General features: G+C 40.0%; 1 protein-coding gene across 1 annotated transcript in view; it reads right to left on the bottom strand.

The window, feature by feature from the left end:
• Nucleotides 1-14,266, bottom strand: part of ECRG4 (ECRG4 augurin precursor) — a 28,240-nt gene extending 13,974 nt beyond the window's left edge. Inside the window, exons 1-3 of the mRNA XM_042458414.1 lie at nucleotides 14,107-14,266; nucleotides 3,183-3,342; nucleotides 313-377 (exon numbers count right to left, since the gene is read on the bottom strand). Coding sequence (XP_042314348.1) covers nucleotides 313-377; nucleotides 3,183-3,342; nucleotides 14,107-14,266 — 385 coding nt within the window. The remainder of the gene's footprint in view (nucleotides 1-312; nucleotides 378-3,182; nucleotides 3,343-14,106) is intronic.
• Between the last annotated feature and the right edge of the window lie 568 nt (nucleotides 14,267-14,834).

Raw genomic sequence — 14,834 nt, 5'->3', positions numbered from 1 at the left:
GGAAATAATAATAATAATAATAATAATAATAATAATATAATAAATAATAGAAATGCAAGGGAATCATTATCTGCTTTGCAAAAACCCCCACAAAAAACAATTCTTAAGTGCTTATGCTTGCTCACTTTCAGTACCTTGTAATCTTGTGTTTTTTTTAATACATTAAGAAGATATGGCGAGTTCCATCCATTAGAGAAGTGGAATTTGTTATCAGTTGGAGTTCCCATTAATAGAATGATATACAAGTAGGGGAAGTTTGGACAGCTACCAATACAGCTTCAAACGACCATTTTTGTGAAGCCCTGGACTTACCCTTTCCTAAAGAGTTTGAATCCTCTGTATCTGATGGTGATGGGAGACCCCCCAAAAAGTCTACCCTAGGTTACGATGGGATTTAGTGCCTACAAAATAGAGTGAGAGAGAGGGAGGGACATAAACACGCACACATAGTAAAAACTGCAACTGAATATAAAGCTTCAGACAGCCTTACATGGCAAATCTATACTACTGTCACAGCGCTCCACAGACAGATGTCATGTTAACCTCTTTCAAAATTATCCTCAGGTGGCATTTAAGCCCTTGCAGTTGGCTAAAATGATTCTCCTACTAAAGATGTGAAAAAAGACATACAAATGTTGAAAAAAATTTTTAAAAAAGTTGTTTTATGTTATTGCCCATAAGGATTCCCTCTGCTTGGCCCACCATTACTAGCCTTGAAGCTCTGGAACAACTTTCAATACTGGATCAACTATAAGGAGGAATAAGTTCACTGCAATAGTCAACATTGTGTATAATTTTTTTTACACCATTTTAGTTTTGTTCTATATTAAATGAAACCATATCATGTCAAAATAGGTGAACAGTAAAATCATTAGATTAAAAAAAAGTGTGAATGCCAAGTAACCAGATATCTTAGCTATTGCCAGTTCATAAAAATCAGAGAAAGGATTAATGCTGGAAACAGGAGGGAAAAAACATTCATATTATAGTAAAACATTCTCCTCTATAGTATCAAACACAGAAATCATTTATTTTCAGAAGATGCAGTTCAATAACATTTGCAAGGCTGTATATTTCACCTCTGTCCTAAAGCTAATAGTCAAACTATAGTAGACTATCAAAACTGAATAGTAAGTCAGTTTGTGAAAATCCAAGATTTAATGTGGTGTGATTAGTTTGGGACCCAGCAGTCAGTTTAAAGTGGACTTTTGCTTCATGAAACATTGACTGAATTTGCCCATCACAGTCTCTGAATTGACTTATTATTGCACAAATCTACCTCTAGCTAGTCATAGCTAATGCCTTATATATATTTGGAATAGTGAATTGTAAAAACCATACTTCTTTACCTATAATTTTTTTAAAAAGCTGCATGAAAGTCATACGGAAAACTTTTAACAGAATAAGTTTCCTATTAGTGTATCTCTGTGGTAGAAGAATTTCTGGACATAGTGCTACTAAAATAGCTATGAAGGAGGGAATGAATGGGATAACTTTCTCCTCCCTTCCTCCCCAATTCCAATAGGGACTCCAAATATGGTAGTTTACATACAATATACATCTAATACTGATTTTGACCATGGGTTGTTGATGGGATGAAGAAGGCAAAAGTGCCATTGCTTTATAAGAAACAGGTCAGTTGCTCTCAAAGAGTTACTCATGATTTCCCCCTCCCTTGCAAAGTGCATCGATGGATTCAGCATTGATTTCCAGTGTATTTTGTTCTCTGCACCTTCACCTTGTCAAAAAACTTTGAACTTGTATTGATCCCGAAGAGCAAGAGCACAAGCCAAGAGTGAGCTGCTGCACAACCGCAGCATTATAGTCTTGACAACACTTTAACTGTCGTGCTCCTCCTATGGAATCCAGGTTTGTAGGTTGGTGAGGCACCAAGCTGTTGTAGAGACATAAATATCTCACCAAACTAAAAACCCCAGAATTCCTTAGCATGGAGCCATGGCAGTCAAGTGCAAATATGCCGTACAAGTCCCATGGCGACATTGCTAATGGTGAGCAAGTTGTAAATTTCAGATTCAACTTCAACATTCCTTGTAGGTCACAAAGCTCGCCTGAAACCCAATAGGAATGTGCTTTTAATGTGTTTCTGTTAGGACTGACCTACAATCCATTCCATTTAAGAAAACAACACCACATCTCTAAAGATGACTAGAAGTAGGATTTAGTTTTAGGAGTGCTTTTATCTTTTATCTGGTAATGTCCTCTGCTTTTCTTGACTATCCTACATTTTGGTGCCTTGTCCCCTTTGCACTTTGACATTCTGCACCGCACCTGGATTTTTAAATAGTTGGGCTAAAGGGGAGGAGGAAAAGAAGCTCCTTGCACCTGGACTCCACCCCCCCCCAAAAAAAAATCCTTTACAATAGAAACAGAAAGGAATTGTAGGTAGAGAAGTCATAGAAGGCTGAGGCTAAAGAAGGGATGATATGGAACTTAAGGGCAAAGAAAAAAGAAACATACTAAGAGGTTTGTATAGGTTAATTGGGTTGGAAACATTAGGGAGATTGTTATGGGATGGAACTGATATATCTTGTAGGTAGTAGTCATTAGCACAACTAACATATGGGTGATTATTATATAGAGATAAGATATGAGAAATTTTAAAGATGAAAGATGAGAGCCGCATGGCCTAGTGCTTTGAGTGTTGACTGCAATTTTGGAGACCAGGGTTCGTTCCCGCTTGGCCATGAAACCCACTGGGTGACCTTGGCAAGTCCCACTCTCTCAGCCTCAGGGAGGCAATGGCTAATCTCTGAATAGATCTTGCCCAGAAAACCCCATGATAGGGTTGCCATAGTCAGAAATGGAGGACACTTTGGGGTTCCCCCGGACAGAAGGCTGAAATGGAGGACAGGTCCTGGAAAGGGAGGACGGCTCTCTCTTTCTCTCTCTCAAACACACACACACACACACACACACACCTCCATCCATGATGCCTGTGCCCCTTTCCCCCCTAAACATTCCCAACCACACCCTCCATCCTGAAAAAAGTCTGACTATCCTTCCCTATGGATATCATCATGGCCATCTGTAGAAGGGAAGCATGCTGGTGGCTTAAAGAGCCAATGTTCCCACCCCATTCTTCTGGCCCATTTGCACAGCTTCCAGGTCTCCCTGGAGCCCCCCCCTCTAGGACCCCCAAGTGTGGGGCTGCTCAGACTCACCAAGGCTCAGGGAAAGCAGGAGGGCCAGCCCCAGGGCAGCCCAGGGCAGAGAGCAGGGCACAGGCAGCACCATGTTGGGGGGGCACCCTGTCTCTCCTCAGCCAGTCGCCACTGCCTCCCTTCTTCTCCTTCTCCTTCTCCTTCCACCTACTTGGCGCCTCTGAGGGGAAAATGGGGAAGGGGGAAAAGGAGGAGGAGGAGGAGGAGGAGGAAAGGCGGGGAAAGGGGCCTCCAAGGAAGGCTGAGGAGGAGGATAAACCTGCCTTCTTTCTCCACCACCCCCCTGGCCCTGGCTCCAGCCATGAAATGTGGGGAGAGAGGGAAAGGGCAGGCAAGGCTTTGCAGGGTGTCCATATAGGATAGGCCCCTTCCAGAAAAATGGAGGACATTTACCAAATAAAAGCTTTTTATTTGGAAAAAAAACACTCCTAGAAATATTATAGAATCATAGAGTTGGAGGAGACCCCCAAGGGCCATCCAGCCCAACCCCTTTCTGCCAGATTCGGATCGCACACTGATTTATCTGTCAGTGGAAATGTGGCCAAATGAGGCCAAACCTGTTTAGAACCCTCCTGCAGTGGAGGTTGAGGGCATTGATGTCTGTAGGGCAGCAAATCTGCTTGAGTTTTTAGTGTGAAAGTTAAAAGAATGATTGAATGGGCTGAACCCAGCCCCTCTGGGGGGGGGGGGGAATGGTTCAGCACCTTGGATCAGTGGTTCTCAAACTGTGTGTGTGTGTGTGTCAAAAGTTTGAGAAACCTTAGATAGCACCTTTGAAGTTCAGGTTAAAATATAGATTGGCTTGTTTTCCCTACTGACATGGGCACCAACAGTTTTCACTTTTCCCTACCATCTTACAAAATTTTCCTTACAAGGAAAATAAAATTGTCAAGGATGAAAAGGTGAATTACTTGCACCAATGTTAATCTGGAAGCACCCATACATCATAGATTTCATCTCTGGGGCTGCTCTCCTCGGGTCAAGAAGTACTGGCACTACCAGTTCAACAAGTGTGTTTACCTACCATTTTTATTTATTTATTTTGGTTTTGGCTTTCTAGAAAGTATAACAAGAATCTAGGAACACCGAGTCAGTTCACAATCAAAGGCTTTGCTATAATCTATTCAGCACATGTTTGTTTTCTTCTGAAATTCTTTGGTGCATTCCATTATCCAATATGTTTGCGGTATGATTTCTAGTGCCTCTTCCTTTCCTGATCTCAGCTTGGACATCTGGCATTTCTCACTCCATATTCAGTAAAAGTCTTTGTTGTAAAAATTTGAGCATCCCTTTGCTTGCATGGGAGATTAATGCAATGGTCCTATGGTTACTGCAATCGCTTGTGTCCTTTTCTTGTGGATTGGAATGTACCGTGTATTGAACATTCCCAATCTGTGGGCGATTCTTTTTGTTTTCCATGTTTGTCGGCAGATTTTTGTGATGTGTATTTACCCAGGCATACTAAATCCCACCCTCTTCTGCAGGGCTTACTCCCAGATAAATGTGTATTCGATTGCAACTGATATCTACTATCAGCATCAACCCACACACAAAATCTTTTTTTTTTTTTTGCAAGAAGCCACACCTGTATAACTATCAGTCACACTAAATAATGGAGGTCTGTTCTTCTGGTGATTGGGATGCAGGAGGATGTCAGTGACAGCCTACTTTTAGTAGCAATCTGCACTGTGACAGTCAGAAGAAGGCTCCTGCTGCAACTACTACAGATCCCTGGAAATATCATCCTGCAGTGCCTCAATTGCCAGCAGAACAGACCTCCATCACTTGGTGAAGCTGCTGCTTGTTAATATAAGTTTGGAGAGTCATGTCAAGAGACAATCATAGAATCATAGAGTTGGAAGAGACCTTAAGAGCCATCAACTCCAACTTCCTGCCATGCAAGAACACACAATCAAAGCACTCCAACAGATGGCCATCCAGCCTCTGTTTATAAACCTCCAAAGAAGGAGACTCCACCACTCTCTGAGGGATTGTGTTCCACTGTTGAACACCTCTTACTGTCAGGAAGTTCTTCCTGGTGTTGAGGTGGAGTCTCTTTTCCTATAGTTTGTATCCAATGCTCCAAGTCCTATTCTCTGGAGCAGCAGAAAACAAGCTTGCTCCATCCACAATATGGAGATTATTGCTTTGGCCGATAAGCCAGTTTACCTCTTCCAGCTTCAAATCTGGATCCGGGATGCCCCAGATGTTATTATAACTAAATCGCCACCAATCTACACGGGATGTCACCACCCAGATGCATCCCAGGTCGAAGCCTCATTCAACCAGCCATTTTTTTTTAAGTTGGAAACTCCCTGACTTTGAAAAAGTGCGGGCTGAGCAAGGCTTTGACCTCAGATATATCCAGGCGGCTGCATCCCTGTAGATCAGTGGCTATTTAGTTATTATAACATCCAGGGGCATCCTGGATCCAGAATTGAAGCTGGAAGAGGTAAGCCAGTTTATTTGCCCAAGAAATAAGCTCCTGACATCCCTCTTGAACCGTCTAATAATTGTGTGCTGACAATATTTGTACAGGTGTTCTTTGCTTCCCTATCTCAAAGGAGATAACAGGATGCAGATGCTGGTCTTGCTTGTCAGTAGTTTTTTTATCATGCATCTGTTAATTTTTTGTAGACACATGTGCTTCTCTGCTACTGCCCGAGGGCCTTGCATAGTCTAAGACTGTACCTGGCTTTAATTTATTATATGTTTTTCTCCCCCCCTTCCCCATTTATTTGCTGGCAACAAAATCCATAAGCACAATTAAATAAATTAAATGCATAGCTACCACCAAAATAACCCCTATAAAATAACTGTGGTGTTAAAGCACCAATACATCAGAAACAAGTCTGTTCCCAAATAGCTAAATAAATATATCTTAGCCCATTTTTATTTGTAATGAGATAAGCATTCTAGCTGGCCTACTGGAGAGTACACATCACAAATAGAGATGTTACCACAAAAGGCCCTGTTATCTATTCTAGAAGGCATAGAGGCAATCATAATACATAAAGCAGGGAGCCATTGATCAATCTAAACTGGCAAGATGGAATCAGGATCCCCTTCACATATGCTACATAATTTGAGAATCCATTGTACCATAATGTTCCTGGATTTTGGGATAGTGAATGGAGAATAGGTTGCATATTTGTAACTATAGTTCTTTGATTGGTCATCTGTACACTCACACAAACGGATGGGATGCATGATGCTCATGTTTCCTGTTTGATGTTTTGCATTTTACTTAATGTTCAGTAAACTTTTCACTTGTTTGCAAAAACACCCCCCGCCTCCTTCTTGTGTACAGTTTGATAGTCTCCCATTTGTGTGAGGCACAGAGACCACAAAGAGACAAATTGCATACCCGTTTGTAGTTCAGTGAGTGGTCATCTGTGCATTGACACAACCCCACACTAGCCTCCCCTCATCTTGTCCTCCCTAGTCCTATGGATGGCTGCATGGGGTCACTGGAGCTAGTGGTTTTGAGGATGCTCAAGAAGGTGGAGGGGGGCTACCACAAAAACACTTCTATTAGATTCTAGAAGGTTTTGAATGGTGCATTGCCCTGGCTCAGGATATCCCATTTGTGTGAGGCATAGAGATGCATCTGCACTGCAGAAATAATGCACTTGGACACCACTGTTACTGCCATGGCTCAATGCTAGGGAATTTTAGGATTTGTAGTTTTGTGAGATATTTAACTTTGTCTATCAGAGAGCTCTGGTGCCACAACAAACTACAAATCCCAGAATTCCATAGCATTGACCCATGGCACTTAAAGTGATGGCAGACTGCATTATTTCTGCAATGCAGATGCAGCCCATGGAGATAACTTATAATTTACCTACCCCCTTTCCTGATCTAATGTCTTAAGTGTTGGAGAGAAGTACCACTATAAACTCGCTTCTTGCTTTACAATTTTCCGTTCCATAAGCTTGCACCAAAGTCCTCATGTTTCCCTTAAGATGCAACATCTCCTGATACATGAAGGATGCCCCTGTTTAATAAAGCATTTGCAAAGCTGCATTAAGCCTTAACTCCAATACACAAAGCAAGAGAAGATGACTGGACAAGGGTAATTGTTTGGAAAATGATAGCTTTGCCTAGACTAAAGCACTTCCAATTTCATTCCTATCCTGACTGCTATCCTAATTCAGATGCAGCAGCATAGTTTACTTCGACCTACAAAGACTCAGCACCAGCAACTGTATGGCGATGATGTGAAGAAAGGCTTCCCTCCCACCCCAGTGCTTTTGAATTGGGCTGGGTCTTTATTCTCAAACATGAATGCTTTTGAGGAAGTAGCTTCTGCTGCTGCTGATTAGTACATATTTTCATGTCAAGTATCTGACAGTATATGTGATGTGCAATGTAATTTGGGCTGGGTAATCACTTGTAAATTGGGGGAAATGGAATGGAATGCTCAAATGTCTTTCTTTGACTGAAGAGAAAATCAGGCAAGTACAAAGCACTCGTTCTCTTCAGTGAGCATCGCATTAACGTAGAGTGAAACTATAGTTCCCAAGAGGCTACTACCATCTGAGCAATCTGGGTAGACATTACTTATTAGAAACTGAAATGTTACAGTAGGAAGATTGATATTTTAAAAGTGTTTTTTTAAAAACAAAACAGATCCCAATAATTAGTGTTGGGATAATTTTTATCCACAATCCTAATTCTTGTAGCATATTTCACTGACTTTTAGTTCATTTTATCACACAAACGTTTCTTTGAAATTTGCAAGGAATATTGGACAAATGGAGAGAAGAATCATATGGCAAAGGGACTCACCATGGTTTTGATATGATTGAGACAAAGCATAGTTCTATGTTTCATTGATTTTTTTTTTTCAGACATAGGTACTGAGGGAGAGATCTTAACATTTGCTTAACATTCCCACTATGATCAATGTGAATTTAAGATGTCCTTAATATTAGTTGAAGCATGTCCTTTCTAGTCATTGACCTTTTTTTATTCAAGTAATTGACCTCTATTGAAGCTGGCAGGCTTTTGACTGGACAAGTGTTGCATTTTTAAAACATGATTAAAATATTTAGAATGCAATTTGCATTTCTTTTGCTTTTATTCATTCTAGGTATTCATATAATTTTACTGTAAGCTGCTTTAAAAAGTCAGGTGTGCCCTAGTGGTCTGAGTGCCGGACTATGACTCTGGAGACCAGGGTTCGATTCCCAGCCATGAAATCCACTTGGTGACTTTGGCAAGTCACACTCTCTCAACCTCAGGGGAAGGCAATGGTAAACCTCCTCTGAACAAATCTTGCCAAGAAAACCTCATGATAGATTTGCCTTAGGGTGTGGTTAAAATGGCAAAAGTTATTAACGAGGAAGAACAAATAACCTAGGATAGGCAGCTGCAGTTTGCCTTTCACTATCCTTACTGGAAAGGGCAGGATTCCGCCCTCTCTTCTCCTGCCTGCTGAGTTGGTTGAGTGTCAAAATAATTTTTTGTACTTTGACGTTCTCAGGAAGGAGGCCGAGAGCTGCAGCGATTAAAATAAACTGAGGACAAAGGGGGAAAGTGGGAAGAGGAAAGAGAAAGTGGGACTTGTGAAAGCATCTGTAAAAGTGAAACAACAGAGGATTAATTAGGACAGTCCCTGCCAAGTTGGGACTGTTGGAATGTATTAGAACTATTGCCTGAGTTTGACTTTTTCTCTTCTCGCTCCTAATCCCTTTTCTTTTTGCATCTTTTCTAACAGAAGCCTAAGGGCAAGAACATTGGGTGGAATCCTCTAAGGCTGTTATGCATGTGTAACCCAGAGTTATGCATGCATGACTGTTAGATATACACAATCCCTACGTCACCCCTAGTTCAGGGGCTACATAGGGACTGTGAAAGTCCCCTAATTACCATTTACTGAGCAGCAATCTCTTTGAGTCATGGGGATCTGTTCCCCTGTCTCTCAGGAAGCAGCTGATTGAGGTTTGCATCTACCCCTTGTGCAAGTGCTGTAGCATGAGAGGGAATTGTGAAAGGGATCCTGATTCTGCCTGTCACACTTGAGATTAAAATGGGAGTGCACTCACAAATGGAGTTCAACCTCCTATCCCTTCTCCTTGGAGCTACATCATCTGACTCCCCCAACACTCTCAATAGTAAGCAGCAGCAGTTCCTCCCAGGGCTTTAGACCTGCAAGGAGGTGGATTTCAAATAATGTTCAAAGGGCTACAGAATACCACCTTGCACCTCATCCAAAAAGATACATAGATGTGTGTAATCCACATTTACGTGTGTAGTGTATATGTCACTAACAAGATTCTGATCTCAGGCTTCCGTGGTCCTTCTGAGTTTAGCTGCAAACTCCACAGTGGCGGAAAAGAAGTGGCTTGATGAAGATTAGATGGCCATGGAAGACCACAGAGTACAATATAACTCCTCCTCCTATAGGTCTTTTGTTAAATGTACCATATATTTCCTCTTCTGCTAAAAAGCCAGATTCAAGAGATTAAGAGCATTTCCAGAAGGAAAATTCCTCATGCAAGTAGTCTGAAGGCACTGTGCAGCTATTCTACTTGACATCTCTGTGATAGATTTTTCCAATAAGGAAAAAGATGGAAGAAGCAGTGGGAAAATAAAGTGGGATTACAAGTGGAGGACTATACTGTTTAGCCTGCCTATAAAATTCAATGGATGTGGCAAGATGATGGTTTGATAAATTCAACATCTGGAATCATGCTGAAAGAGCCATTATCCTCTGACACCAAAATGGCATTGTCTCGCTGTTTTCCATATAACTGAAGTCATTGATGTCAGTCTTTTACACAGTCTATTGCAGTCAGTGGTCTTATTCATTTTAAGAAATTTGTCATCCTTACGTGAGACTCCAAATAACTCATATTATCCCACAATGAATAAATAAAGTCTTTGAAATATAAATTCATTTATTACTATTAATTTCAGATTTTGTATCCTACCTTTCCTCATTATTTTAATTTAAATTAAAATAAGAATAAGCAGTTCATAGCCCTTCAGCTCCTATCAGTCATAGTCAACAGGTGAGTTGCAATAGAAAAATGGGGAGCTGAAATAGAAAAAGATCTGAGGAACTCAAGTAACTCAGTTCAGTTAAAAGAATTAAAATTTAAACAATCTGAAAACCATAAATACACTAAAACAGCTATAAAACGTTTAATACATTTTTATCTGTCTCCTTCCCCCTGTATGTATATGCATGTGCCTTTAAGTCACCTGTTGATTTATGGTGACCCCATGAACTTCATAGGCAATTATGAAATTGGGATGTTGAATTTTATCCAACAGAAGCACTGGGTAAAGAACCAACTGGGAAATCTATTATTTCTTTCACACTATAATTCATTTATAATTTTTCTGATAACTGAATTCTACAATTAAGTTAATTATCACATTCCAGCTTAAGTTAATCATTTTATTTTAAAATTAAATGCAAGCTGTTCCTTTATTTTAAAAGAAGTACCTAACTATTTATTTTAGCTTGTTCGTGTCATTGGATTACTGTTTCTGTTTTTGGCTGCAAGCAACGGATCAACATGGCTACCCTTCTAATAACTGATGAGAGGAAGGAGAAAACTAGAATGGTATTAATCTCTAAAGATATGCACAGATATACTATAATAGTTTTGTTATTTTTAAAAAATAATATCACAGTGCTCTTGCTATTTTTGCTTTAACAGAGTAAGATAGCTATCCCTTAGGAAAATACAGAAAATACATTAATGACAGGTGCATCAGTACTTATTTGATCTGTAGCATCAATGCTGAACAGTGCAATCGTATGCATGCATATTGGGTACATCCCATTGTATTCAGTGGGACCTACCCAATAAATGCAGAGAAATGGAGCCTCAGTTCAGTATATTAAGGTGAAGATCTTGGTGGCTTGTGTCCAGAAACCATGTCACAAAATCTTTAGATACCAAATGAGCAATTCTACTTAAAATGTAATGTGCTCCAGATTTACTATTCATAATAGAGGATTTTACACTTTTCTCCACCTTTCATCTACGACTGATACTGTTATCAAGCTACTTTCAGACAATCCTCAAAGGTTATTGTTTGAAGATTGTCTGAAAGTAGTCCATCTGTCTATGAACTAATGTAGCTTGGGAGTTCAGTGCAATTTGGTCTACTCAGAGGTGAACTCCATTATGTTCACTGGGCCATGCAACTAGGTAAGTATAGGAATGTAGGAATGCAGGTTAAAATATGCTGAATGGAATTTAATTTAATATTAAATCTTAATTTAAGATTTCAGCTTGTTTCAGCTATGAATAGAATAAGATGAAACATGTCATAGACTTTATTTCTTTGAGCAAATAGAACAATATTACATTGTATGAGTTCATGGAGTTTTAAATTAGACCACTTACAATTAACCAGCATTTAACTTTTCAATATAATAGTATGAAAGTTTCTCCCCCTTTTCCATCACAGTTCAATTTGCTGGGGGTTTTTTTCTTTAAATTTTGATAGTAAATTAGTCAAGTTGCCTTTCAAATGCAGTTGGCCATCTGTATCCATGGATTCTTTATCCAAGGCTTCAAGAATCCCTGGCTTGAAAATATTCAATACAGTTATAGATTTATTCCAAAAAGCAAAGCTTGATTTTGCCATTTTATGGGATATAAGGGACACTATTTTACTCCACCTTTGTATTTGCTGGGACTTGAGCATCCACAGATTTTGATATCCATTGGGGTCCTAGAACTAAACCCCAGCAGATACAAAGGACCCACTGTAATCTATTTCATGTCTTCATACTTGCCCAAAAGACATTACTTTTTCTCTCACAGAAACAAGCCGCTCTTTATTTAAGCACACTTTGACTTCTTAAAGTGAAGGAAGAAGTAACTGGACTTTAGAAGAAAAAAACAGATTATTGAAACCAACAGGACCAATGTGTGAATGATACATTCTTTTTCATTTTGCAGAAATCCATACTTTCCAAGGAAAAAAGAATGTTGTACTAAGCACTTTGCAACTGAATTTGGAAGAGTCTCATTTCTGCTCAATCAGAACGGAAGCATTTCGAAAGGGAAAGAGATGATTGCAAGCAGATGTATATTTGTGTTCTCATGTTAAAGGAATTTCAGTGTGTGTGTGTAGGCAGAATGATGAATAACAGATTTCAGGGTGTATTTTAATCTTTTGTAATTTCTTGCAGATGATGGAGGCAAGCAAATTTTGGAAATCCAAAGTATGGCACTAGCATAAGCAGTATTTCCATATGTTTGATTGTCTACTCTTGTTGGAATTAAGCGTTTTACTTCTCCTGAATATTACTGAAGAGCCATACAGACACGATAAACTAGAACACAAGAAGTTCCCTTATACAGAGATCAACCCATTTCAGTCCATATTGACCACTCTGTTAGAGGCAGGATAGAAGGCCTTCACCACTCCCACTGTTCCCAATTCCTTTGCAAAGGATAGCGGCAGCCTGGATCTCAGAGAAAACATATTTTTGTGTTGCTAATGGGGTAAAAATTTTATTTCCTGAAATTAAGATTCTTTGGGATCATTCACACTCACTTTTTTATACCGAGGAGATGCAGATCTGTGCAGTGTTGTAATACTGAACCGACGTTCACACTACATTTAGCGTGATCGAATCTCTCCAAACCAGTCCAACATTCACACTGTCTCCGCTTTTGAATCAACATGGCAGTGTCTCATGGTCAGGAATGGATCCCAGTGATCCAGATAGATTGGGTACCACATTCACACTACCAAAGATGTGAATCGCTCTGCCCACCCCTGAAAAAGACACAAGTTACCATTTGCCGAATGCACTGGGTAAAGCTGCTTTTTCACTGGCCTTGCTGCACACCACACTGGGTGCATTCGGGACCCAGTGTGAACGGTCCTGAAACACCCGGTTTCTGCACCAGGTTATTTCGTAATGTGAATGACCAGTTTTTCAGTCCTGGTAGTCAAACTTTGTTTACTTGAAGGGTTTCTTCTTTCCTGTTGAAGTTGTCCTGGTGTTTATGATGATCTGATAGTTGTTGGCATGGTCAGAATGCACAGGGAAGCCATAAACACCTGAAAAACACAAAAATCAAGACCCAGCAAATGCAAATGAAACCTCTCAAGGCTGAGGGGGGTTTCCCAGCAGACAATGGATCATTAATTAACTAGACACCCTGAGACTTTGCCATTCAACAACAGAATAATACACAGATTAACATGCAAATCATTTCCTCTCAACAAACAGTATATATATCCTACTTTCTTCCATGCCAGCATTCTCTGAAGATGTCAGCCACAGTTGCTGGTGAAATGTCAGGAATAAACTCTTCTAGAGCACAGCCTCATAGCCCCACAAAAAAACCCACAAAAACCTATGGATGCTGGTCGTGAAAGCCTTCATCTTTCTTTCTGTTTTATAGTTTAATTATATTTTATCTTTTATATATGTTAATGACATGGAGTTTTATCAGGGATGGGTAAAAGCATGATATATATCAGGGTTGGGGAATAGAAGTCATAGTAGTAGGAGCAGTACTAATACTGGTGTACCAATCAAACATAATTTACCCTGCATGTGTTCCAGCAAGTCCAGGGTTTTTGTCTGCTGCATCATCTGCAGGGAACTTTTTCTGGTTTATTTTCCCCTCCATCCTAGCAAATTTTGGGTGGAAAATAATATGCAAAATAATACACATTTTCTCACAAGATGTGATAATAGGAAGTTATTGATACACATTTGTGTATGCCATAGTATTCTTCTTCTGCCTTTGCATCTCTTCCACAGTTATTTATCACTTCAAAAAGTAATGCAATCCACAGGCACATACTTCTGTAAATTTCAAGTGCAGGGACAGGGACATCTGCAAATTCCATTGAGGCAGTCTGGCATTATGAAGCTTTGGAATAGGGAAAATCAAGTTCCTGCAGATTTCATGGTAGATCTTACCTTGTGGGTGAGGATGAGCATTCCTGCCTCTCCAGTCCCAAAGGGACTGTGTAGCACTTTTGAGACTATGGACATTCTCATACGGGCAAAAGAGACGGGAGCATAGTGCAATGCTCCCATCAGTATTGCATGATTTGGTGAAGATGAAGTTGCGTGACATCGCAATAATCCCACCATTATTCTGTGAACAAAGAGGGGTTTTCCAGCCACTTTTCATTCATTCTTCTTGCCTCTCTTTTTGAAAAGGTTGAGCAACAGCAGAAGCAGTAAAACTAGTAGCAATTTTCATCAAACTGTCACCTGCCTGTGTCAACAGCCAGCTTCATTACTTTCACACAGGGCTGGCTGTGTATTTCACCATGTACAGTCTGCACAAGAATCAGCACTAAATGTGATGCCTTTAAAGCACTGCTGAAATGTTAAGAGAAGAAGGGAAACGTGATGCTTTTAAAGCACTGACAAGGTTTTCTCTCTAACTCTAACCAGTCCTAGGCAGATAAAAACCTGTCAGTTTCACTATGGCTTTATAACAACTATGCCAAGAGCCATGGTAAGGGACTGGGGTGGTGTGGGCGAACAGCTAGCACTATTGACTATCACTATTTTCCCTTTGCATGGCTGTATCTCTACCCATCATCCCCAAACAGGCTCAGTACTAATATGTATGTTTGTTCTTTTAAATGTTTTGTGCTATTAACAATAAGACATAGTGACAAACAAAAAAACAT

The sequence above is a fragment of the Sceloporus undulatus genome, chromosome 3, assembly GCF_019175285.1.
Source record: "Sceloporus undulatus isolate JIND9_A2432 ecotype Alabama chromosome 3, SceUnd_v1.1, whole genome shotgun sequence".
NCBI lineage: Eukaryota > Metazoa > Chordata > Lepidosauria > Squamata > Phrynosomatidae > Sceloporus > Sceloporus undulatus.
This window is presented reverse-complemented; position numbering and strand designations above follow the sequence as displayed.